A 27,446-nucleotide genomic window follows, 5' to 3' on the forward strand; every position below is an offset into this window, starting at 1 on the left:
TTCGTTTGTGGTTTTTGTGATCCCATCACAAAACTTTTTAGACCCCATTTAGACCTGTATTTAGTGCTGACCACATGTGATCGGATCACTTGAAACGCATCTTAATACCAAGTGTAAACGGAGTCAGTTCCACACATACACGTCATTCGCATCTAAGTGTAAAGCTCTGCTCACACTTGCCCGACCAGTTTTTCCACGTATAGTCCGGCCCCCGCTAAATCACAAGCCAGGAAGCAGCTCCTTAAATTCCAGCCGCCACGGAGAAACAAGACGGGTGTGAGGTTTTTTTTTTCTGGGAACAAAGCTTTCTACAAAGGGACTTGAGGTGCCTGTTTCTGAGGATTGTGTTGTGATGGTAGTGACTGGATTTTAGAGGATGACTACAGTGTACCGTGCTTCTGCATTGAAGCCATGGCAGAACTGTGTGGCCGGGTCTCTTCAGAGTGCTAATGAAAACTGGATTCCTCTGAGTACACACAGCAGCTTCTACACTGTAGGTTTGCCAAGCTTGAGTACAATTCACTGGCTCTCTGCTGTTATTTTCTGTTTAAAAAAATTCCAGAAGTGTCAGAAAAGTAAATATTAAAATCACATTGTGTAAACTGTCATGCATTGAACAATTTGCCTTTTTTTTTTATTCTAGTTTTGAGTGCATTCATTTTTATTTTCACCTGAGCTCTGTCATTGCCATTTTATTTTGCTGGTTTAGTGAAGTCAAATTACCTCCTTTGACAGTTATCATCTGTCATATTAGTTGGGTGTTGTCAGTAATTGTCTCATGTGACATCTTACAAACAGGTATATGTATTTTCAGTGCTTTTAGCAAAATCACACCTTGCAGTTTCAGAACAGATCTGGCAAACTTACAGACACGTATGCACTAATTACCAATTCAAATTGCCCAACTATAAGATGTGGTCTTAAGTAGTCAAATGAAACAGTCTTGTTCAAACAGTGATTTCCAGTGGATATGCTTTTGAGCTACGTTTTAATTGCATTGTCGCTGAATCTGGTTGCGAGTATTATTTGTTGTAGTCATTCAAGTTTGTTTCCTTTTGAGTAGTCAGAAGAATTTGTGAAGATCTCACCTTGAACTTTAATCAAGTCTTGGGGGGGGGGTGTCAACTCTTATGAGACATTTCTGGGACAGCAAAGAAAGACTGCATACTAACCTGTCAATCAAATAAAAGTTTTAAACTTTGCACTAAACATCTTTGATTTGCCTGATATAAACGTACAATGATAAAGATCATGTGAAACACATGCAGTTCAGTTAATACTGGTATTTGACTGAAATAACAATGGACATTCCAGTCGAAACGTCATGTTGGTGCATTTTGATGCAGCGATGCATCACTGTTTTCTGACGTCAAACAAAGAATGTGTAAACTAGTTAGTCCACTTGAGTCTTCTCCGATTCTGTCCGTCACTCATTCTCACCACTTCTATCAGGAAGACTCGCAGACTTGAGTGAAATTTAAGATTACATTTATTTGATGAATATAAAAAACAGAAATGTAATGTCTCTCTTTGGCGTAAGCCCCGTCTGGCGGTCCGAAGAAGTTGTACTCGGAATCATCATATCCTGCTGGAGATAGGAGGCAGGGGACGAGGAGCCTACCCCCGTGCAGGACGGGACTCAACTGGTGGTGGTGGTGGGGTGGTGGAGGTTGCCGTGTTAGCACACTGAAACAGCAATGTGATAGATTATGAGCAGACTTATAAAGCATTGGCTTACATGTGATTGGCTAGGAGTTACCTAGCTAATGGTGCGATGATGTACAGCTGCTAGTCTTCCCGCTAGAAGTATGCTGCACTTACGTTTCCGGTGTAACAAAGTGAAGGCTATTTTTTTTAGAACAATCTTTACTGTGACTCGGAATCCCATGCAGCATTGCGATGTAAACAATATGGCGGTGCTCATACTGGCAAACATGTTCTTAATCGCATTCTAATTTATCATTATCAATCATTATAAAAAAAATTATATTATATGTTTAAGTATATTACATTCTTTCTTCCAGTAGGTCTGCTGTGAAGTGTAAGGCAACATTTCTAAATACAGCACACACTAAATAACTTGAGCAGGGGAATTAGTCAGTACAGTAAGAAGAGTTTAATTATAATAAAAATAAAGCTTTAAAAAGTGAAAGTAATTAATCATGTCCCTGGACCGTAATAAGGAATATTCCTACCATTGGAGCAATTCATGCTTGCACTACCATCTGATTTCAGCAGAGGTCAGTAAGTGTTACTCCAGCTGTATAGGCAATGCTTACTGTACTTACTGTACTGTGCAGACAACAAACCATACTCAGGCTTGTTTGACGTTAGTGACATCACAACACATTCTTGTGTTCAAACACAGCTGGATGGAGTACAATTCTGAATGCAGGGGTCTCAAGGCGTGTTTTTCTAGGTTTCAAACAATATGTATCTTGAGACCACAACCTAAAAACGCTGTGTTTATGACGAGACACAACCAAAGTGAGACATGAGTCCATCTGATGCATGTAAACGTGTCCTTTGAAAACCCCGTATGATAAATCTATATCTTGAAGATTGATTAAATTAATTGCAAAATGGATTGCCACTTTCATACACGCAACCTGGAAAATTGCAGTAGAATTGTTGAATTACTTTTACTGGTAAATGTACCACATCTGCTATTCACACATGCAACGGTTTCAGTTTTTTTGTTTTGTTTTTTTTTTTGCGACCATTCACAAATCAGCACCAAAATTCCATTAAACTTTGAGAGTTATTTTATCAGTCGATACATTTCTTCATTTGCTCGGATGAAGAGAAGTGCTTTTAGGCTGGATTATACTACAGCACTTCTAAATTCTGAACAGAATCTAAAAATACTTGGTATCACACACTTACCGATTATGTAAATGGCTACAGACAAAAACTGGGCATCACACAAAAAAATAGGAGCACTCCGTCTGTCAAGTCGATCCGATCACAAGCTCACGCAGAAGCTCGCGCTCTGAGAGACTCATGTATGTAAACAAACATGGATGTACGGGAGCACTGCCATTGATGTTGCTGCTTCTCTTTTCCGAGTCGCAAAGAAACGGACCGAGCGCATTTGGGTGCAGTCTTGGGTGGAAAGACGGAGACTGCAAGTTGGATGTGAGTGCCTTTAAATGAGTGGCATTAAATGTTTTCTCCACTTTGAGTACTTGTTCGCCATCTCCATTTCTTCGTGCTCCAGTGTCGTGGCCGTACACGGTCAAATTGCATTCGCTGCTCACCATAGAGAATTAGATTTGAGTTGTGGAGCATCATATACTACGACATTTCCTCTATAGTCAAATCTAAAATATGAAATATTTGTATATCCTCTGACTAAATTGAATAATTTCAATATCTGTCCAATTTTAAGACATGTTTGGAATCCAGAGTAACTGAATCACCTCCATCTTACGTCAGCGTGCCCTGACCTCGTAGGTGCACAAACTGTTAGTCTTATGACTCTGTTTACACACAGCATAAAAACTGAAATTTTCAGTTAGTGTTGCAACTTTTCATTCAGGGAAATAGCTTGTGCTAAATTTACAGATATTTTCAAGCAGGTCATGTTCACACATGATCTCTAAACTGAAAATTGCAGTTAATTTTCTGAAAAAGGCTGTATGTGTGAAAGTGACTAATGGTAGGCTTATGTTCAATAACATCGGAATCAACAATATATTGTCTTCTAAAGCCACTTTTTGGATTGTCTTATCAGTGCTTTACTCATCTGCCACAATAATGGAATGCTTTTTAATTATCTGAATTATTATATTTATAACATTTTATATTTATAATTATTTAAATACTGTATAAAGATTTAATAATTATATTTTGAATTATTGTTATTTGAGGGCCTTTCTCGGCAAATATTTCTACATGTGATTAAATCGGCATATCATGTAATTAATTCAATGAAAAATGTTAACCCTTTGGATCCCAAGAAAGTATATCTTGTAAGTCCCACACACTGCCACACCTTGCAAAATTCCTTATGTGCCTGAAGAAGGTTGTAAACCAGAAAGATGTAAATGTTGCTGTTAATAAAATGTTATGAATTTTGTGAAATACAACAGTGTGTGGGACATTTTCATTCCTTTTATACACAATTATTTGCTTCCTACACACTCGCCTGCAACCATTCAGGTGAGCAAGGGGGGTTATTGGTTGGTTTGTTTTTTTGTTTTTGTTTTTTGCACTGGATACTTTTTAAGCAAATAGTTCCAGGAGTAGTGAGTTCATTTTGATGTATCTTTGATATAGTAAAACTAAAAGTAGCCAACATTTTTCCATGTAAGGAAATTGAGAGGAGAAGACAGGCTGAGGATGCCTACAAAGCTGCATTGACAGACCTAAAGAAGAAGCCTCATTTTGGAGGACCAGACTATGAAGTACGTCCACAATTCTTTTCCTGCACCTTTCCATATGTGGCCTCACACACACTGATTTCAGACTCAACATTTTTCTCTGTGTTAATTGTGTCTGTGCAGGAGGGACCGAACAGTCTCATCAATGAAGAGGAGTTCTTCGATGCTGTGGAAGCCGCGTTGGATAAACATGACCAGATTGAGGAGCAGGTACTGATTCAGAATAATTTATTTTAAACAGATAGGCTGTTATACATCCTACAAAGGATGTTTAAAGCGTTTTATTTGTAATTCATCTGTTTAATATCCTGGCACTCATAGACACAGTGACAGATCATGTGGTTTTGTTATTCGCCATTAGATGTAATGGCCCCATTTCCTTGGTTCAGTAACATTATCAAGACTCTTCTGTTGGATTGTAAATATGTACAGAGGCATTATGTTGAGAATGCTAAGTGGTGAGAGCTGTGGTCTAGCGGTTAGGTCACATTGCTATAATGTAAACTACCAATCAAAGTTTGGGGACACGTACTCATTCTAGACTATTTTCCGTATGTGGCCAAAATGATAAACAAAGTAAAACTATCTTATATTTTAGCTTCTTCAGTGTAGCCACCCTTAGCCTTGATTAAGGCTCTGGGTTATTGGTCAGAAGGTTGGGGGTTCAAGTCTCAGCGGTTAAGGCTCTGGGTTACTGGTCAGAAGGTTGGGGGTTCAAGCCCCAGCACTGCCAAGATGCCAAGGCCCTTGACCCTATCTGCTCCAGGGGCGCTGTATCATGGCTGACCCTGCACTCTGACCCCAGCTTAGCTGGGATATGTGAAAAAAAAAGAATTTCACTGTATATGTGCAAATGTATAATGTGTGATAGATAAATACATTTATTATTAATTATTAAAATCTCTGCACACTCTTCTCATTCTCTCTCAACCAACTTGCTGCAATGTACATCTCTAGTTTATAAACTACTGTAGATACACAGCATACTTTTACTTATTTCAGTTGCATAGGTGTACTTCCATATTTAATTGTTGCTGTCAACTTTTGCAGTCCCAGGCAGAAAAGAGCAGGATATCTCAGCACATCTCTCTCACCCCAGACACCTATTCCTCCATCAGTACTCCGAAATACTTGACTAAGGTACGGCAGACCTCTCAGATTCACCCACACAAACACGCGCACGCACACACACACACACACACACACACAATGCACTCACTCCTTCAAAGTACTTTCAATGCTTCATGACTAATTATTATGCAAATCTGTCATTGCTACCAGGGAATCTGATCTGTGAAATCTTGGTGCTTATATATTTTTGATATTGCCTTGTTCTTCCAGTTCTTCCTGCTGAAATTTGATTTACAGTGGCAGTCTGCTCTTTATACTCTGGGTGATGATGAGATTTTGACTTCCTGTCTTCCTTTCTTTCTCTGTAACTTGTTTCCCTCTGGTGTTCTTTCTCTTGGGTTCAGCCTCTCAGTCATACATCCTCCTCATCCTCCATTGACCTCATAAGTGCCTCTGATGACGTGCACAGATTCAGTGCTCAGGTAGAGAATTATACTACTGCACTAGTATGGATGAATTGCAGGCATATCTTTATTATTTACTTAAACACATGTTACAAATATTTGGTTTGTTCTCACCTTTCATTACACAACTTTCTGGAATATGTGAATCTGATTGGTTGGTTGTTGTGTTCAGTGGTCATCTTTTTGGTAAAATAACTGCTAAGCTGTGTGTTTGTCCATTGCTCCAGGCAATTTCCTACATAGTTTGGCTAGACTCTGTGGCCTCTTTCTTTACACATAATAAAAAATTTAAACTCACTAAAATAAAGATTTTATGCGTATTTACTTATTCATTTTGTAATTAGCCTTGTAATAAGCAAGAAAATTGACAGTCAGAAGTTCATTATTGCAAAATAAATCCCTTCAGGGTGATACAAGAGTTGTTGTTTTTTCGATAACCTTCTGACTGTACATTATTTCTTACGTAAAGCTCTTAGATGTATATTTTTATTTCAACCTCAAACCTCTTATTTGCCCTTCCACAGGTGGAGGAGATGGTGCATAGTCACATGACATATTCCTTACAGGATGTGGGTGGAGATGCTAACTGGCAGCTGGTCGTTGAGGAAGGTGATATGAAGGTGAGATTCATATTCCGAGTGAATATATTTTCAATATTTACTCTTTAGGCTCATAACTTGTTTCTTCATCTTAAGCAATTTCTGATTCAGTTCTGCCACAGAGCAGAAGAGAAATGCAAAATAATCTTTAAGATCTTAAGTTTAGAAATGACTAAATATTAATCTTTAATTATGTTGGTTTGACAAAGTCAACATAATGTTATTCTAGTTCAAGTTGATTTAGAGTTTTTCTAAAATCCCTAACTTTTTTTTTTTAAACAAAATCCTCCTAGAGCTTTTAAGCTACGTCTATCAAACTCGGCACAGTTCTGACTTAATGTGCCAGGATTGTACAGCTTTCGTTTTTGTGGACAATCAGGTATAAATCAGAGAAAAAGAGTGCTTACGTTTTAAAAAAAATTATTATTAATGATGGTTTGTTCTAATTTATAGATTCATCTTAATAAATCTCTTAATAAATCTGAAATTACATAAAAAAAAAATTGTCCTTTTTGGAGGTTTACAACCCCAGTTACTATCTGACTATTGTATGACAAGGATCAGCCTCTACAGTCTGCTAAATAACTCTCTTTTTGTTTCATGAAAAAAAAAAAAAAAAAAAAATCAAATGTGTTTCAAGCAACATGTGAATGATGACAGAGTTTTCATTTAAGGGTGAACCATCCCTTTTAACCCAAGCAACACAGGTGAAATGTCTCTGTTTTCCACAAGATGTCACTGTCATTCCAGACTGTGTTTGAGATATGCTGTTCCTTGACCATTAATATACAGTCAGCTTCAGAAAATGCACACAATAGTTTCTGTTAAGACTGGAGTTTTGACTTGCAGGTGTATAGGAGAGAGGTTGAGGAGAACGGCATTGTGCTTGATCCTCTCAAAGCCACTCATGCTGTCAGAGGGGTCACAGGTCACGAGGTCTGCCACTACTTTTGGGACACAACTTTTCGGAATGACTGGGAAAGTATGTGCACTTTACCAAGTCTTTTGTTCCAATCCAGATTTTTTTCTCTTTCTGGTTTGGTCATCTAAATTTGAGAGAATGTGCCACAGTTTTTGAGCAGAAATACTTAATAATACTCATCATGATATCACATTCTATGGCCACGTACACACTACAAAGTTTCAGGAGTGACAATCGCATTTAAATGCGGGAGTGAATTCCCTACATTTTTCATTCAATGTGTGTACAGAACACAGGAATCACTACCAGAATTGCAATGATTAAGTGATAACCATAGCAATGCTGCAGTAACAAGAATATCACCAGTTTAACCCATTTTGTGCTCTCTATTTTTGAGCAAAGAGATTATCCAGCAGAGATGTATTATCATAATCTGGCAATGTTTAGCTATCTGCCGTCGACAAAATCGCTGTGTTTTGTGTCAAACAGTGCACATGCTTTTTTTGGACTGTAATGTACAGGTTACTTTTAGACAGACACATCTCACACACACATTAATCATGTCATTAACAACTAGTTGTTCTGTTCCGTACACACTATGTGGAATTTCTGAAAATGCCGTTGTCACTACCTGAATTTTTCGGGAGTTTATTCGGTTGTAGAATGTTAGGATGGGCATTTCCGAGTCATTTTGTAGTCAAATACTCTAACCTACAAAAAGCTAGTACTCAGTAACTTGTAAATTAAAATGCACGTTTAAAATAACAAGAATGGCACGTACCTGAATCTTATATTTCGTTTTTTTTTTTTTCATAAACATTACCAAGAACGGTTTCAAAATAAGATAACTATTACTAGAAAACAAATTATGCTTTTATTTTGGGAAAAAATTCAATGAACAATATGCATTCATAAAAATGGAAAACGAAAAAGATTTTAAAATAATATTTGCACTCACCCGGAGCTTACATAGAAACCAATACTGTTGGCATGAGGGTAATTCACAAATATGAACTCTGAGTCTACATAAGGGCTATCACATTTTTATTATTTCACATGATGTTATTCAGAAAAATAAGTGGTGAAAGTTGCCGGTGTTTAGAGATTTAACACGCATACATATTGGTCTGATTAGCTTCTGAGTTTCTTGTGCAGCTTCACATTTTTTTTTTTTCCATCATTACAGAAGATCCTCGTCCGTTGGTTTGCATGACTTCAATGAGAACCGAATACAAATAGAGTAGAATTCAATAAGAATCAAAATATTACAAGTATTGCCACACTTTGCTTTCAAAAGCACAGACGCCATTATATCATCTTCTCACCCAACACCTCAATGACACACATCCACAGTAGACTCAATTGTAACTGCGAGATTTGGTGAGAGATTCAGAGGGAAAACAGTGTAATTCAGCGCTGCTCCCAGCAGGCGAATGCGTAAAGGAAAATGAATTTGCGATATTCAAGTAGTGTTTTTAATACTCGAGTAGCTATAATAATAATTATAATTAATTTATAATTATCACATGTTATACATTTGCACATATACAGTGAAATTATTATTTTTTTTTCACATATCCCAGCTAAGCTGGGGTCAGAGTGCAGGGTCAGCCATGATACAGTGCCCCTGGAGCAGATAGGGTCAAGGGCCTTGCTCAAGGGCCCAACAGTGGCATCTTGGCAGTGCTGGGGCTTGAACCCCCAACCTTCTGATCAGTAACCCAGAGCCTTGACCGCTGAGCCACCACTGTAGCTGTTGCAGAACGAGTACTCATCACTTGATTTCTCGTGCACATCCCTAGTAGAATGCGGTTGTTACTTGTATTTTACCAAAGGGTGTGTAAAGATCAGGTTTAAGCACTAAAAGGTGAAGTGACAACCGAGTTAAGCTGCAGTTTGTACGTGACCTATATGTGTTGTATATAAATCTTAAGAAATGGCTGTCTCTTGATGTTAAAGGGTAGTTAATGTTCATCGGAGTGCTTTTTAAGACTAGAACATTCAAGACCATCATATTTTCATTATTTTGCAGCAACTGTTGAAAGCTTTAAAGTGGTTGAGATGCTTTCTGATAAAGCAGTCATCATTCATCAGACACATAAGGTAAATCTTTTCAATCACGAAGGGATTTTTTTCTTAAATGTGGTTATTGAAAGAGTGTTAGATCATTTCCTTTTGTTTTCACTCTTTTAGAGGGTGTGGCCTGCCTCTCAGCGGGATGTGCTTTACGTGTCAGTTATTCGTAAAATACTCTCGACCAATGAGAATGATCCAGATACCTGGCTGGTGTGCAACTTCTCAGTGGATCATGACAGCTACCCAGTAAGTACCTGGACTGCAACAGCATCTTTTCCAACTTGATGCAGTTTGACATCATATATGCAAGCTATTACTGACAGCACAGAAACCAGTGTTGTAACATATGTTTTCTCCAGCCCTCTTCCAGATGCATTCGTGCCAAAATCAATGTAGCCATGATCTGTCAGACACTAATCAGTCCACCAGAGGGTGACAAAGAGATCACCCGAGACAACATCCTCTGTAAAATCACATATGTAGCCAATGGTAAGTGTGGCAGTACACTGAGGTCTGCACAGCCTGAACCTGCCCTGTAAGCAAGACCCTAAGACCGAACCTGACCCGAACATGAAATTGCTTGCTCTCCTTTTATTTCCTTTCCAAACGATTGTATACATATGCATAGATTCTCAGTGATCTGACTCTGAAAGATGGATTGTATGTGCATATGTACATGTATAATATGTATAATTTATTTTTTCTACTTAATTACAAACTCAATCTTATATATGAAAAACTGACCAAACATTTGTAGGGTCCAAAATGTGTAGGGTCACAATGACCACGTTTACATGCACTTAAGAAAAAATGGATTGTTCATGGATTTTTGCAGAAAGTGGCATTCTGAAACGTTATGAAATCTAGAACACTGATTTCCTTATGCCATTTAAGGGATTATGAGAAAGCAGTTTAACATATCCAGGTTTCTTCTGTAGAACGCGGCTTATGTGGTCACGTAAACACATAAATGGTTTCTTACAGGTCAACACAGCAGAAATAATTCAGCATTTTTGGAAGTCAGTGGGAAAACCACATACACTATAAACTATACCCATTTCTACACACCAATTTAAAACATTGACTGTCCCTCACGTCCGCATATATGTGCTCGTATTTTGGCGGAATCCTGCGGTTTTATGTAAGAGGGAAACCCCACTATTGCAACGCAATTCCGCTACAAGTCACAATAGAAAGGTAAGAAAACAAACACAGCAACAACTCTGGAATATCTGGAAATAAAGCGAAGCAGCGGAGAATAAAATAGCGAAGTCTTCCTCGGATGCCGTGTTTGTTATTTACACAAGCGTCACAGGGAAATTCCATTGCTGTGGAGAAAGCTGCTTACTGACAGAGCCACATGTTTATGGGAGTAAAGAGTACGCCGCTTATACAGTGATGGGAACCACACTTTCTCACAGTAAGACGCTTTTTGGTGTCCATGTAAACGTAGTTATTGACCTTGGGTTGGGTAGCAGAACTCTAGCACTGCATTAGAGTTTGTCCTAGAAACCTTTTATTAATCACAGTTTGTCATATTATATATGTCACTTATTTAAATGTCACATTAACGCTGTGTTTATTTTGTTTCTAAGTAAACCCTGGTGGTTGGGCCCCTGCATCAGTCTTGCGAGCCATTGCCAAGAGAGAATACCCCAAATTCCTTAAACGCTTCACCACATATGTTCAAGAGAAGACCAGCGGTGAGGCTGTTCACTTCTGAAACACACTAGGTAACTCTTGGCTTGAACAGACACCTTAAAGAAACACTTTTTGTTTATGTTGTGTTGGTCAATATGGCAGTTGTATTTGACTTTCACTGACACCTAGCAGCGTGGATGCAGCATCAGTTTTCAAGTACCAATGCCAGTGTAGAAATTCACTATTCACAGTCAGCCATGAGTAATTTAATCCATAACAGGTAGATTACTGAGAATAAGTGATTAGTATTTAGCTGGCCATGTGATTCCAACATGGCAGCCTCCATGAGGGGACCCTCTCCATGTAGAATAAAACAGCTTTTATAAGGTTACTAATATGACTGGGGTTTCATGTAAGAGGTTAAGAGTGTATACTTATGTTTCTAAATTACTAAATGTTTTTAAAGAGGATTGCTGAGTGCACCTTTTAAAATAAAATGGATTTTCCAAACATAAATCATAACGCATTGTACATTATATGTGATCTCTTGTTTTTCTTCCTTTATTGTTTTCTCTATCTTCAGGTTGTTTAATCTGCATTCCCAGGATGCTTTCTGATTGAGTTGAAGAAAAACCTCATTTACCATTTTTCTAACATGCACCAGAGAGAGCTGCTCTGCCCAAGTGCTCTTCAACACTATTAACAAGAAACCTTTTTCAATCAGTGCACAGTATCCATACAGAATGAACAAAAGTCGAAAAAGTGCAGAGATGCACCAGCTTTACAAAGCACAGCAAGCCACCAACCCAACACAGTCTGTTCATCTTTAAAAGACCTTACCTATTTTCTGTACATGAGCTACAGCTCAGGTTTTGTTAAAGTGTTTAGCATTTTTATAAATATTTTATCATAGTTTAACCTGTTTTAGGTATGGCTATGTTATTGATGTAAAAATATTCTGTAAACTTTGATGCCTTGATCTTATCACTGTTTCTTCTCAGCTGTACTGGCTTTGTATAATAGTCTTTTGTCTTAGGGAGACTCTTTCAACCCTGATGATCAAGAGGTTGTCAAACTTAAGCCTTAAGAGCTTTTTGTACAGTTTGTGTCTAAATGTTTAACATTTACATGTGAAGTCATTACACATTTTGATTGTAATAATTTAAAAATTTGACGGTTGGCAAAGCGTATCTTTAATGGGAACTGCCTGTATAAGATAATAATATTAAAATGGTAGAGGGTATTTTGAAAGGCCTGTGGGCAGTCTCTTGTACAGGATTATTATTACTTTTACTGTTTTTTTTTTTTGTTTGTTTTCAGAATTTAAAAAAATGGTGGCACTATGTTGCACAAATGCTAGGACTCTAAAACAGCAGTTTAAAAATGCCATTCCACTTTTTCCTGATTAATTTGTTTATTGCAGCATTTTTACCAGTTGGTCTTTTGCCATTCACACATTTGTTAGGGAGTATTATTGCAGTTATACCATCTAAGCACATAAAAATAAAAAGTGATCACTTTTTTGGCATTTCACATAGTTTTATAGTTTCAGCAAGTGTCACCTATTGTTGTCTGACTCGCATTATTTATGAAGCCGTTAATAATTCTGGCATTCACAATTAAATACGGTCTCCACTAAACTTTATAAAGGCATTATAAGTCATAAATTATCAGATGAGAAATGAAACGCGTACAAAATAATTATTTTAATGTATGCATCTCACTATCATTTTGTGTTGGCTTGATGTTCATAACATTGCTTGCACTTAATAATCAGAAATTCCGATTTAATGTGTTAATTTCACGTGGGAATGTATTTTTGAATAATTTTTGTAAATTATTTTTACGTTCTACATGTATGTAGTACATGTATATAGGCTTTTTAATGAAACTAAATTGTGTGAAATAAGAGCAAAACTATTGTTTTTATTTTCCATATATTTTAATTTCTCACTAATCAATGTTTTATTTGAAGTTTTGCTACAAAATACACAAAGAATATCTCACCCTAAACTAAAGTGCAATAAATGTACAAGTGTATAAATGTATCTTTAGGTGGAGCATTTTCAATCACACAGAGCACTTCTGACTGACAAACCCATGGGCAGATATTGCACCATGTGCATGAGATAGGGTTACCATGAAAGATAAGGATAATGTGAGGAGTAACACAGTTAGGACACTGAGATTAACTGGTATCAGTGTAAAGCCGGTTTCATCTCTGCAGGTCTGTCTGGGGTCTCTCTGAGGTTAAGCCAATCAGCAGTGAGTGTCCTGGTGAGATGTGATGCAGGATGAGCTGATTGGCTAGCACACACTCTGGTGAGGCAAGAGCGTATAATGACATTGCCTCAGGAGAACTCCTCAAACATCTCACCACCTGCAGGTCTTAAACCCATGCACAAAGCCTCAACCTCGAACAGCTATGTTCATGCACATTTCACAGAGTGTTCTCTTAATATTTCATAGCTTGTGCTAGAGTAGAAGCACAGTATTTGATGAGTAAATAAGTCAAATTGTATAATTTGAATAGTTGAAAAAATTAATAATGATTCAGTGAATCATTCAGTGTTATGTTGCTTATGGGTTTGTGATCTCTTAAGAGTTGAAAATAATAATAATAACACACTAAAATAAGTAGTAATGTTCACAATGACTTACAAAATACCTTCTTTGTAACAAGTGCATTGCTTCAGGATTTTAGATTTTCCTTTAATCTTTTTTCCACACATTTTTAGGGTTTATTTTTATTTTTTAATTAAAAATTTGTAACATTTTCTCAATTTCATAGGCTAAAATGACCCAGCAGGAATCAGAGAATATGACAAAAACAAACACAAAACAATGCATTACAAATGTTTTTAATACAAAAAATATACAAAACTTGCTTTTTATTTTGTATCTAATCATTTGAATTGTGCCTTTGATAAAAATAGCTAGTGCCCTTTCAATTTCCTCATGGCTAAACAAGAACAGGTATTCCATTTTTTTCCCATGACATGAACAGCAAAACCGAATGAGTAAAAGCCAACACAAAATAAATATCTAAATGAACAATGTACTGAAACATCATGTGGTAGATAGCACCTTTATGAAATGTTTTGTCCTGTCACGCCTCAGCACTACCCCTTTCAGACATGTTACATAAGTCACTGTCAGTTCATTCCTGTGTCATTAAAAAAAAATGAATGTACGTTCTGACACAAGAACCTTGGGGGTGGCTGCAGAGGGCTGACTTTAGCAATATTATAGTTGTTCTGTAATCCACTTGTGTACCAACTTCATAGTACTGTAAACTCCTCTGTATTGGTACTGTCCTAAACTATTCTTTTTTATATAAATTTTTTATATAAAGAAGCATATAAGTGCAATGAAGATTACATTTGACCTGTTTCTAGTTTCTGTTTCCTGCAAGTTGGCATGCAAAAATATTCTCCTCTATGCTGTCATCATTAAATAATCAGAGGTGAAAAATGTATAACTTTGCTTTAACACATCCGGCAGACCTTAAAGGTGGAAAGAACTACATTGGTTTCATGATCAGTGTTGGGTAAGTTACAAAAAAAGAAATCCACTCAAATTACTAACTACTTCTCTAAAATTATAATCAGATTACTTTACTGATTACTTTGCCAAAAAGGTAATCACATTACTAATTACTTTTAAGTTACATTCTAAAACGCTTGTCAAACATTTTTTAGTTTTTCTGCTCAACAAATTCAAATTCTATTTTCTCCTTGTTCATTGTTGCAGACCCTTCAGATGTCACAGAAACGCAAACAGATGTACATATGAACATATTAATTCACATTTTAATTGTATTACACATACATTTTTTTTTTTAAATATTTGTAACCCAAGTAATGAACTTAAAAGTAATTACTTTCATTTATAGTCAGTAACTGTAATCTGATTACAAGAATTTAAATTGTAATGTATTAAACTGCTTTTTTGTGCCTAAAGTAATTAGATTGCAGTAACGAATTACTTTGTAATCCAATTACACCCAACACTGTTCATGATATACAATGGTATGTCAGATGCTGGCCTATACTCAATGACTTCTGTATCTTTAAGTACAGGTTGCAGTGGATATAAAATCAGATTTGCTCTATATAGCAATATTAGGCTTGAAAACGGGTATGATACTCAGAAGTTATTTAGAAACACTTGCTCTAGGCTTTTGCACAGAGCTGGTCTTGACTCCAGTCTTTTATTTTAACAGTTTAACCTTGAAAACATGCCTGAAGTTCTTTAGCAGGACATGGGAACCAAGAAACAATCAGAATTCTGTATTTCTTTGTTGTCCTTGAAAGTAATCTAAATTAATATTCATTTGTCCCTTGATGTAGAGATCCTCTTTGTTTATGGCTCTTTTGCATCTTCAAACAGTCTCAAGATGCTTGCTTAGTGCATGTTCTAGGAGCTTCTTGCAAATTCACTTTTGATCTATAAACAAATGTTAAAAAGCAGTTATACCGGTTATTGCAGATTGTATCCTTTTACAGAAACTTCCTATTTTAAGTGTCATAATTTACCCCACTGATCTCAGTCACCATTCACTATCATTGCATATTTTTTCCATACAGTAAAAGTTAATGGTGACTAGGGCTGTGTCAATACAATAAAATATTAATATACTGTGATACTTTTTATCATGATATTGTATCAATAATTTAGATCCATGTAGTGATATATATTAAACTATTTGTGTATTTGTATCATGTAAACACACAACAAAGTTGGCACACTGCTACTTCCAAATCAATTTAATGAGCTCACCAAGAGACAAAAACATGATTTTTCTTCATCAGACATCAGTATATAATTGAAATATTCCCAAATGAATTGAAATTGGACGTGGAATTGATTCGTAATCGAATCAAATTATGATATCGTGATGTATCGCAATATATCAAATTGTGACGTGTATTGCAATGCGTATCGTGAGGTGCCACACGATACCCAGCCCTAATGGTGACTGAGACATTTTCTAACATTTCCTTTTGTGTTCCATGGAAGAATGAAAGTCATATGGGTTTGGAACAACATGAAGGTGAGTAAATGATTACAGAATTTGTACTTTTGGGTGAACTAACCATTTTAATGTACAGATCCTAACTGAAATTGCCATGCTTACTAACAGATAACAGCCCCAGGTCATGCGATTCTTACCTGTTATGTGTCATGTGACTTTTTACCAGGTGTCCAGCAGCAAGTGCAGACATGAGTGACAGCTCCCCTGCGAGCACAGTAGCACACACCACCTTGGCAAGCTGTCTGGCATTCTCACCCGGGCACTCCTGACAAGCACCCAGCACACCTAACATCTGACAGACAAAAAGAGAGAATAAAAACAAAATTAGCTATATATCCAAAAAGACATTTTTGTAATACATATTGACATCCTGTAACAAAGAAGTGTAAATACCTGTAAACAAGCTTGCTGGGGAGGAAGGTTAGTGCCCCCTCCAACAGTGCCCAGCTCAATGGAGGGCATAGTACAGCTGATATAGAGATCCTCCCCTGTGGGACCTGAGGCTTCCATTAAAGTGATACAATTGGAGCTGCCCACTGTCTGAGCTGGATCCTGTAAAGTTGAGAGATATTCTGTTAAAATTATGTTTTAAACAATTGCTATTTGAATTGTGCCAGCTTTTTATGAATTTTTACATTGCAATACAATTCTGTGCCTGATACAAATATACAACTACTGTACATCTCATAATCCTTTATCAAAATCATACTGTAAACAATATGGTATTAACATCTCTTGCCTGTCCACATGCAATATAGATGGCAGCTACGATGTTGGCGGCGTGAGCATTATAACCCCCGATGCTTCCAGCCATAGCGGATCCAACCAAGTTCTTACTTATGTTTACATCTACCAGAGCCTCACTTGTCGTCTTCAAAACCTGGACACAAAGACATTTTGTGTTATCATTCCAATTACAATATCTAAACTTTGTTTAGCTAAAGAAACTATTAATAATCTAATGGAAACAATTCCATCATGCAACTTCTGTAGAAAATATATACTGTAAAATAGGATGAGAGATTCTTTACCTCTTTGACAACACTGGCTGGTATGGTGGTTTCACAAACCACAGACTTGCCCCTTCCCTCAATCCAGTTGATGGCGGCTGGTTTCTTGTCAGTACAATAGTTTCCACTAATGGCCAAGACTTGCAGCTCTGGAAATTCCTCCTTCAGCCTGGTGAGAGCCTGTTCTGTGCCCTGTTGGCCAAAATTAAATGAAGGATTACTGCATAAGCTCTGTATAAAAACTTGACAAAGTAAATAGCGTCCAACTTTTAATACTGGTTGTGACCATGATTTACAGTGTTGGGGACATGCAATTCAACGTACTTTGGAGATCATGTTCATCCCCATTGCATCTCCAGTTCTGGACTGGAATCGAATGTACAGGTTGCGACTTGCAAGACCAATCAGAAGCTTCTCTAGTCGTGCAAACCTATGTTAAATATGACAAAATGTTAAGTAATCATGATGAAATAAAAACTGTGAAAATGAATGTATTGGTTCCCAGTTGATTCTGCACCTGCTGGTTTGGTCAAAGGCCTCTTTGATGCACTTGAAGCCCTCAGGGCTCTCCAGCCAGGCCTTGACTTCAGCTGCTTGACAGGCAGAAGGCAAACGCACCACCGGCCCTCGGGTCATTCCATCTGCAAGAACACGGCTACTGGCACCCCCGGCCAACTGTGGGAGAGCCAATCAAAGCAGTACATAGATTAACACACTTTACAGTTACACTAAACATTATGCAGCTTTGCACCAGTTCAGAGAAGTGCGTGAAGTATGTTGTCCCTTACTAATTAAAAACAGGAAAAACAAATGGAAATACTGCTTACAGCTATAGCTCTGCAGCCTCTGTTTGTGCTGGCAACTAGGCAGCCCTCAGTTGTTGCCATGGGGACCTGAAACTGCTTTCCGTCCAATAACAGTGGACCAGCCACCCCCACAGGAACTGGCATGTAACCAATAACATTCTCGCAACATGTTCCCATCACCTGCAATGCAAAAACGTGAAAATGATGTCAAAACTAAGCAATTCAAGAATCCTTAAGTGAGTGAGGATTTTAAATTTTTTTAAGGAAATGCCTGCTAATGCAAAACGATTTGATGTTCAAATGTTGAAAAGTTGAAGTACCTCAGCAGACAATAGGGTGGTCATAAAATATAAATATACTGTATATCGATTATTGAACGGCATGTTATTTTATCAATACATGTTTTAAGCATTTATATATTAACATCAGCCGACATTTAAATTAGAAGCCTAATTTGTGTGCTTTAAATTCACTGCCAGTATTAGCTTTGGGAGACCACAAGGAGGCGACATGGAAGAGGCTTTGGTATCACATACACACATTACGAGCTGATGGCAGTCCAAAGTTACAAAGGTTTTTGAATGTCTTCAAGAATAAACAAAGTGACACTGATGAGTTTGCAGGTTAGTGTATGAAACTGGTGTAACTGCTCAAACTGAACGGTTAGAAATAGCGATGTTTATTATGCAATTTTTCTGTATGTAGCTTTGAAGAGGTTTTATTCAAGCTGTCAAACCACAGAAAGACATACACTGGCGGCCAAAAGTTTGGAATAATGTACAGATTTTGCTCTTATGGAAAGAAATTGGTACATTTATTCACCAAGTGGCATTCAACTGAGCACAATATATAGTCAGGAAATTAATAACGTGAATAATACAATTTGAAACAAAATTTCAGAACTTCTTAAACTACTTCAAAGAGTTCTCATCAAAAAATCATCCACGTGCAGCAATGACAGCTTTGCAGATCCTTGACATTATAGCTGTCAGTTTGTCCAGATACTCAGGTGACATTTCACCCCACGCTTCCTGTAGCACTTGCCATAGATGTGGCTGTCTTGTTGGGCACTTCTCACGCACCTTACAGTCTAGCTGATCCCACAAAAGCTCAATGGGGTTAAGATCCATAACACTCTTTTCCAATTATTTGTTGTCCAATGTCTGTGTTTCTTTGCCCACTCTAACATTTTCTTTTTGTTTTTCTGTTTCAAAAGTGGCTTTTTCTTTACAATTCTTCCCATAAGGCCTGCACCCCTGAGTCTTCTCTTTACTGTTGTACATGAAACTGGTGTTGAGCGGGTAGAATTCAATGAAGCTGTCAGCTGAGGACATGTGAGGTGTCTATTTCTCAAACTAGAGTCACTGATGAACTTATCCTCTTGTTTAGTTGTACATCTGGCCTTCCACATCTCTTTCTGTCCTTGTTAGAGCCAGTTGTCCTTTGTCTTTGAAGACTGTAGTGTACACCTTTGCATGAAATCGAAAGTTTTTTGGCAATTTCAAGCATTGTATAGACTTCATTCCTCAAAACAATGTTTGGCTGATGAGTTTCTAGAGAAAGCTGTTTATTTTTTGCCATTTTTGACTTAATATTGACCTTAAGACATGCAAGACTATTGCATACTGTGGCAACTCAATAACAAACACAAATACAATGTTAAGCTTCATTTAACAAACCAAATAGCTTTCAACTGTGTTTGATATAATGGCAAGTGATTTTCTAGTACCAAATTAGCAATTTATCATGATTACTCAAGGATAAGGTGTTGGAGTGATGGCCGCTGGAAATGGGGCCTGTCTAGATTTGATCAAAAATGAATTTTTTCAAATACTGATGGTGTTGTTTTTTTACATCAGTAATGTCCTGACTATACTTTGTGATCAGTTGAATGCCACTTTGGTGAATTAAAGTACCAATTTCCTTCCGAAACCACAAAATGTGTACATTATTCCAAACTTTTGGCCGCCAGTGTACTTGTAACTGAAAATACATTGTGTAGGCTCTATGAAAGATAATAGACACAATATCATCCAGTGATGGAGAGAGTAAATAATATTTGTCCTTTGATAATGAATTGGGTTGAATTTAATGGAAAACTATGCAAGTTACACTCCGTGGTGCTGCAGAATTTTTTAAACAGCCTAGCGAGATGGCGAGCCAGTGGTGTTTCAAACCAGCTTTCTGAATTCCCTGTCCATCCTTCAATGCTCGCCATCCTTCTATTTGTTTGCCCATTTTATCATACGCAAGGTAAAAATCTCAAGTCCAGTCACTTAGAACAATAAAGAACACCTATCGTCAACAAGCTGCATGATTTTTGGTATCAATCACATCCCTATGCCAAAGTTTAACACTAATGGTTAGAGGTTTGTTGCAAGCAACAACAATTAAACTTTGTATTATGTGACGACCTCATGTTTCACCTTAGAGTAGTCGTAGTCTTTATAGGGCAGGCAGGAGAGAGCTGAGGCCTCCAGGAGTTTGGAGGTGAGCATTTTCCTACGGATCATCACCCCTCTCTCAGGGGTTTCCATCATGGCCTCCAGTTTGTAAGCTGGGATGTGCTTTGAGTTTACCAACACAATCACCTCTTTATCACTGAGGTACCGAGCACCCATCTGCAGTCAAAAAAGGTGAAATTTTAAAACTCCCACTCATACACAAACAGGAATTTAGGTAAAAGAAGTCTACTCTTAAAAGCAAATGGTGTGACTATTTTGATCTTTTCTAATGTCATAGACTAATTGGCTAAAAGTAAGAGTGCAAAGAGTAAGTGGGGAATCTCATTAAAGATTAAAGGAGTCAATGCTAGGGTAAAAATAACCACAGGTACCTCTGTGAACCTAGAATTAATCTTTTTTTTTCTTCTTTTTTTTAATCCCCTTTTCTCCCAATTTGGAATGCCCAATTCCCACTACTTAGTAGGTCCTCAATCAGGGTGGCAGAGGACAAGTCTCAGTTGCCTCCGCTTCTGAGACCGTCAAACCACGCATCTTATCACGTGGCTCGTCGTGCATGACACCGCGAAGACTCCGCATGTGGAGGCTCGTGTTACTCTCTGCGATCCATACACAACTTACCACGCGCCCCACTGTGAGCAAGAACCACTAATCGTGACCACGAGGAGGTTACCGCATGTGACTCTACCATCCCTAGCAACCACGCCAATTTGGTTGCTTAGGAGACCTGGCTGGAGTCACTCAGCACACCCTGGATTCGAACTCGTGACTCCAGGGGTGGTAGTCAGCGTCAATACTCGCTGAGCTACCCAGGCCCCAAAAGCTAGAGTTAATCTTTATATAGGAAAGATCTACTTTCTAAACAAACAGACCGACCAACAGAACTATTGCTTTGAAAACTCCCTTACGTCTGTTTTTTTTAGAATGGACAGACAGTCTTCCACAGGTCTGGGTTCAGCAGGTACATTGATCTCAGACTCCAACACTTCTGCGTTTTCCTGAATTTCATCCTCTCCCACTACAAAAGTGCTTTTATGTTCAGGCTCCTTTAGGGCAGGCAGAGGTCGAATCACTAAATCTGAAAGAGAGAAAAGACAGATTACATTAAAAAAGTGTTGGATTTTTAGGGATTTAACACAAAAATGAAAAAGTAGAGTAAGGATGAATACCTCGTTCCTCTTTGGTAACAACAGGATGGGGAGTTGGGAGTTTTTCAGGCTTGCTGGAAGAGGGAACCTCCTTTCTGCAGCACTGGTCAGGAGACCATTTCTGAGCCAGCAAGGAGCCTGGAGTAGGGACTTTCAAGGACAGGGTAGACTCCATCTCCACCTGCTCAAAGAAAATGTACTTGACGGCAAGGAACAGGGCGAGGCTCAATGTGATCACCTGCTCGATGTCCATGCTGATCATCCTAAATGCACAGACACAATGAACAACAATAATCACATAATGTCACTCTCATTATGTAATCAAGATGCAAGAGAACTAATCATAATCAAATTCATACAACTATAACTATAAAAAAAATCTAAACAATAGCAAAGTCCTCCAAGTAGACCTTTCGGAATTTATAGGGTCAATAAATAAACAAAAAGATCTCTAGTATGCCTACCTGGACAGATAAAAATGCCACAGGGGCATGTCTGGCTCAATCCTCTTGGGCATATTGTCATTCAGGCTCACTCCAACTTGTGGAATATCAAGAGTTCCGTTACTTGACGCTGGATCAGCAATCCACCGACTATGGGCATGAACCATCATCAGGCCAAGAGACTGCAATGTTCCAACAATCCCATAATCCAGACCATTACAGAACAAATCATGGGTAAATGCTTGAGCAAATCCCAGTATGCAAAGATCATAGTTTTTGTAGATCAGCAACATACCATGATCATTTTAACCCTTTGTGTGACAGGGTTTGGCTTGTTGTCCTCTTCTTCCTCCAAAACTCTAGAAAAGTGACTCAACTGCCAGATAGGCTGTCCCTCTCTGCTCTCTCTGGACAACTGTGTGAAATAAGTATATGTCTTAGAAAGGTTCTAGCCTTCCCTTATGTTTATTACACAGAAATGTCCTTATATACCTCCAGCACAAGAGAGACACAGGCTGGGAAGAAAGTCATGAACACAAAGTAGTTGGCCAGGACAGACATGCAACCAAAGCAGCACATGATCTCAAGCTGCCGGACACCTACAGAAAAAAGAAATTCATAAGTTAAGTTAAACTAATATGTTTAAAGGAATAATTCACTCAAAAATGTAATTCTATCATCATTCATAAACTACCGTGTTGTTCCAAAACATGTATGACGTTCTTAATTCCGTGAAATACAAAAGGAGATGTTAGGCAGAATGACAGTCTTAGTCACCATTCACTTTTATTGTATAGAAAATGCAATGTAAGTAAATGGTTATAAAGCAGGGCTGGGAATTGATAGAGATTTCCTGATTCGATTTGATTCCGATTCACAAGCTCTTGATTCGATTCTAATTTCGATTCGGTTCGATATTGATACATATGAGTATATTTCAGTTATAATGTCTCCTTTGCATACATATGAAAGAAATTCATGTAATTTCACAGGGGTCCTTCTAACTAGGTACATTATGAAAATATAAATTTTACTAGTTATATTTTATTAGTTTTTCATCATTTTGGTCACATTTTGGTTTTTTAAAATGAACAATTCAATGTATTCATTCAATAAATAATATATTAAATTGCATATATTATTTTTTTGTTACATGTTTATTGTTTAATTGCATAATTTGTACTATTTACATTGATTTGTTGAACATGCGCTAAAACGGTACTGTCTCTTTAAGAAAACCGGCTGTTCTGTAAAGATTGTCTGTTAATGAGCGAATAACAGCAAGAGAGCACTCGAATGGCATTATCTCATCTGATCTATGCGTGATTAGAATTAAATGTTTATTTTTTGTTGTTTTTGATCAACAACTGACTGTGAAAACAGAAAGGGTATTAAAAGAGACATTATTCAATGACAAATCAGTTGTGTGGATCTTGTCTTTGGACACACACGGAACAACTTTTACTCTCAACATGCAGTGGAAGGATCTTGCAGCTGAATACTCCACCACTATACTACACAATTACTGATGAGTGAAATCTAAACATTTACCAGCCAGTTGCCAAATATATACATTTCAGTCGCATTGCGGGAAATTTGGTTGCTAATGCAAGTGATTTCCTCTCATTGTAGTAGAGGGTTGTGCATTGTGTAAAAGATCGATCATGGGATTTAGGAATCGATATCGAGATCGTTCAAATGAAGATTGCGATGCATTGAAAAATCAATATTTTTACACACCCCTATAACTGAGACAAATATACTGCCTAACATCTCATTCTGTGTTCCACGGAAGAAAGAACATCTTTACGGTTTGGAACAACATGAAGGTGAGTAAATTATAACAGAATTTTCATTTTTGGGTGATTTATCCCTTTGATCTAAGTAAATTCATCCAGTACTCATTCTGTTGGTTTTAGTCCCATATAGAAGGGTGACGTTTACCTGACATCGTACCAACGCCAATCACCAGGCACTCCACAAGAGCATCAAGAGTAAAAGTGGGCCCCAAGACAGCCATTCCTTTGGCAATATTCTCTCTCACCTCATCCTACAGGATGAAAAATAGAAAGTTTTTCTTAAAAACAAGTGATTAACATGATCTGAGCCATATTTACTTAATCCTTAGTTCAAACATGCAAGTACCTGTGAGTTTGAACTCAAAGCAAATTTGGCCAGAGCGCACGCTTTGGAGAGATCAGTCAACAGTAGAAAGAAGGGCAATGCCTCACTGGGAATAATAACAGAAAATATATTTATGTATTATTATTATTTTAAACATTCCCAAACAATGAAGCCATTAATTACTCGTAGGTCTTTGTAAAGCAATCTAGCAGGAATGATGCAACATAAAAAATGTACATACTTGAGGCCTGTAAGCTCCTTGTCCAGGAAGTGAATCACAACCGTGCTGAACACAAAACTGGAGAAAATTGTGAAAAGTCCTGCAATGCCTGTAATAGAAATGTTGAAATAGCCATTAACATTTGTACTTAATATTAGCTCATGAAGCGACAAATACATTTTTCCTCACAGTTTTAAACAATACAACTCACCCAATATATATTTGGACCCTATTTGCCGAAGATTTTGGAATTGAAAGTAAATATATACAATTGCTATGCATCTTGTGATTGTCAGGATGATGATATCACTGCTTAGGATTTGCTGCTGACAAGAAAAAGAGAAAAAATCAATAACAGACTTTAATGAGATATACTGTATATCACTATGCAGAACTTCACATCTACTGCCACCATGCTACAATCCATTTACAACACCATTTCTACACTTTGATACTGTACCTCCTCTAATTTGGGGCAATCAAAGTTCCAGCCACAAATCTGGTTATTGCCAGTGAACATATTCATAGACATCATGCAGATTGTGAGGGTCACAGTAGCCACAATGACTTCCCAAGGATGGGAGGCCACGAATAAGCCATGGATTCTGAAAAGTCTCGTCAACATGTTGAAGGTGTTCAACTTGCTGTAGATGACGCTGCATGAAAGAATGCAAGGGAGAAACTGGTTAGAACTGTACTTCAGTCACTCATAACATTGCAATTTGACAAACAGGGAATATAATACAAAATCATACACAAAAAGGAGGACAAAATTAACCTCAAATGAACAAAAACACTTGAACAAGTGCTCCTAGGATACAATTTATCTTTTAGTTAAAGAAAATGTGTTCTGAGCATAAACAATCCTTTTAGTCTTTGGTTAGTTCATAGCAGTATAGCTTTAAATAGTCTTTTGTAGTTACATTGCACCATAACACCAGATGGCCTGACACAAATTGAATGTGCTAAATAGATATCTGATGTGACTGATGATTCCCTGATAGACAGTGCCATCTGTTTTTATATGTATAGTTCTGATCGTGATATAATGACTGGCATAATTATTCATAACATCAAAATCTCAATATATGGAGGTTACTGGGTATTACTGGTGATAATAGGACATACATTTGAAATCATTAACCACATATGAACAAATTTAGCTTATAAATAATAGCAGTACACCTACATACCTCATTTTTAAATAACTTATATATATATATACAAAAAAAAAAAAAAAAAGAAAAAAAAAAGCAAATAACTGCCCAATACCAATAAAGTCCTCTTTACAAAGGAACATTGTCCAAATTCATGTCTGTTTAAAATGCAACCTTCTTGTTTAACCAACAATTAAAATTACGATTAAATGTTAAATGATGTTGAATTACATTATTCGTCTTACAAAGACATCGACTTTTTATTCTGCTTTCTGGCATCATTAACATCATTAACAGTGCTGTTTAACCAGTCACTGATGTAATCATGCCGAAATCGAATGGAACTGACATTCGAAACATGGTAAATAGAACACAGAAATCACGTTTAAATAAACCATGTATGGTTCATCAGAGACAGGTACTTACCGTTGAGGGTTTAAGAATTAGTGCGCTAAGAGCTGGTCACTGTAAAATCCTTAACATATGCAAATGATTAAATAAAAACTTATATGTGTATGTACAAATTACATCTAGCAGTAGATTTCATAATTAGAGCGGCCTTAATAAATAAACACAAACAGACGGTATTAATCCATATCCCATCGTTTGAGACAGGACTCCAAAGGCTCACCGGCATCCTCCTCTAATTCTCATGGAGCGATGGCATGGCTCTGCGTCAGTCGCGCTTGGAGCCAATCAAATCCTCGAACCACACAGATGCACACAGAAACCACGCCCAGTTGCTTGGGGAACGGTGTTGGGCGTGTCCTGGTGGAGGACGCGTGATCTGGCCATCATTTAAATGTGTACATGAGGTCTGTGAACCTCAACCTTGACGCAGCCTTGACTCAATAGCCGACTGTAATAAATAAAACGAGATGAAATAAAAAATGTAAAATAAATGTAAGAAATTTCATTGTTTATTCATTTTGGCTCAATGTTTTTTTTTTTTTGTTTTTTTTTTACAGTAATATACTTATGGTCTATTTCATTAAATATAATCCAGAATTTATAATATTGTAAAATAAGATGAACAATATGAATAAAAATATAAACAATGTGAAAAATTGAAAATATTTTTAATGCTTTGTTAACTTCACTCCAACTTCCCATTTTCACCAGTGTCCTTTGATTACAGGGTTCTTGTTCAGTATTATTAGTAATATTGAGCTCGTTTTAGCAGAGATGGGCCACTTCTATTAAAATTAATGTAATTCACCCAAAAATAAAAATTCTCTCAACATTTACTCACGCTCATGCCATCCCAGATGTGCATGACTTTTTTTCTTCTGCTGAACACATTTGAAGAAAAATAGTAAAATATCTCAGCTCAGTAGGTCCTTAAAATGCAAGTGGATGGTGATCAGACTTTTGAAGCTCCAAAACTCACAGACAGTCAGCATAAATGTCATCCATACGACTCCAACGGTTAAATGAATGTCTTCTAAAGCGACACAATCGCTTTTGGTGCAAAAAAGGTCAATATTTGAATTATTTAACTCTAAATCATTGCTTCCGGTCAGCAGCAGTATGCGCATGTTCACGCAAGAACTGACGCATGTGCGACACGTGGAAGAGCAGCGCTGTTTACAATTGAGTACAGAAGCTTAGTTGGTTTTGGTTTAGATCTGTATTTATCTGTTTATTTACTCACAATGGTGCATTTGTGTGCTTATCCTGGATGTCTCAACCAAGAGAAAAACGTGAGATTAAGCCCGTAACATGCCAACGCAAATCTGTCACATGAGAGATGTGTATGCAGTTCTCTCGTGAATGCGCATACTGCTGCTGACCAAAAGTGATGGTTTAGAGTTAAAAAGTATTTAAATATTGATCTTTTTTGCAACAAAAGCAATTGTATTGCTTTAGAAAACAATTTA

General features: G+C 37.3%; 2 protein-coding genes across 12 annotated transcripts in view; one reads left to right on the forward strand and one right to left on the reverse strand.

The window, feature by feature from the left end:
* The window catches only part of cert1a (ceramide transporter 1a), a 32,137-nt gene extending 18,932 nt beyond the window's left edge, over positions 1 to 13,205 (forward strand). For 6 of the 9 annotated variants that reach the window (XM_051669525.1, XM_051669543.1, XM_051669577.1 and 3 more), the window contains 11 exons: positions 4,317 to 4,409; positions 4,509 to 4,595; positions 5,436 to 5,525; positions 5,861 to 5,938; positions 6,445 to 6,540; positions 7,369 to 7,501; positions 9,474 to 9,544; positions 9,635 to 9,763; positions 9,877 to 10,006; positions 11,113 to 11,250; positions 11,742 to 13,205. In XM_051669525.1, coding sequence (XP_051525485.1) covers positions 4,317 to 4,409; positions 4,509 to 4,595; positions 5,436 to 5,525; positions 5,861 to 5,938; positions 6,445 to 6,540; positions 7,369 to 7,501; positions 9,474 to 9,544; positions 9,635 to 9,763; positions 9,877 to 10,006; positions 11,113 to 11,240 — 1,035 coding nt within the window. In that variant the 3' untranslated portion in view covers positions 11,241 to 11,250; positions 11,742 to 13,205. Of the gene's footprint in view, positions 1 to 4,316; positions 4,410 to 4,508; positions 4,596 to 5,435; positions 5,526 to 5,860; positions 5,939 to 6,444; positions 6,541 to 7,368; positions 7,502 to 9,473; positions 9,545 to 9,634; positions 9,764 to 9,876; positions 10,007 to 11,112; positions 11,251 to 11,741 lie in introns of those variants that run through there. The other 3 variants (XM_051669559.1, XM_051669568.1, XR_007894468.1) reach the window with 2 other exon arrangements.
* Positions 13,206 to 14,003: 798 nt separating this feature from the next.
* On the reverse strand, positions 14,004 to 26,184 carry hmgcra (3-hydroxy-3-methylglutaryl-CoA reductase a). Of its 3 annotated transcripts, none has more exons than XM_051669502.1 (20): positions 25,993 to 26,184; positions 24,870 to 25,065; positions 24,621 to 24,732; positions 24,431 to 24,518; positions 24,211 to 24,295; positions 24,010 to 24,115; positions 22,558 to 22,664; positions 22,361 to 22,480; positions 22,087 to 22,247; positions 21,644 to 21,885; positions 21,383 to 21,552; positions 20,439 to 20,633; positions 18,034 to 18,192; positions 17,724 to 17,881; positions 17,531 to 17,636; positions 17,228 to 17,398; positions 16,936 to 17,076; positions 16,590 to 16,748; positions 16,334 to 16,488; positions 14,004 to 15,607 (listed from the first exon to the last, which is right to left on the reverse strand). In XM_051669502.1, the coding sequence occupies exons 2-20, from the start codon at positions 25,032 to 25,034 to the stop codon at positions 15,553 to 15,555; spliced, it is 2,655 nt and encodes an 884-aa protein (XP_051525462.1). In that variant the 5' UTR covers positions 25,035 to 25,065; positions 25,993 to 26,184; the 3' UTR covers positions 14,004 to 15,552. The 3 variants fall into 3 exon arrangements, with proteins under 3 accessions (XP_051525462.1, XP_051525453.1, XP_051525471.1); XM_051669493.1 differs by having other exon boundaries at positions 24,621 to 24,735; XM_051669511.1 differs by lacking the exon at positions 14,004 to 15,607 and having other exon boundaries at positions 16,330 to 16,488; positions 24,621 to 24,735.
* Between the last annotated feature and the right edge of the window lie 1,262 nt (positions 26,185 to 27,446).

This window comes from Myxocyprinus asiaticus, chromosome 3, assembly GCF_019703515.2.
Source record: "Myxocyprinus asiaticus isolate MX2 ecotype Aquarium Trade chromosome 3, UBuf_Myxa_2, whole genome shotgun sequence".
NCBI lineage: Eukaryota > Metazoa > Chordata > Actinopteri > Cypriniformes > Catostomidae > Myxocyprinus > Myxocyprinus asiaticus.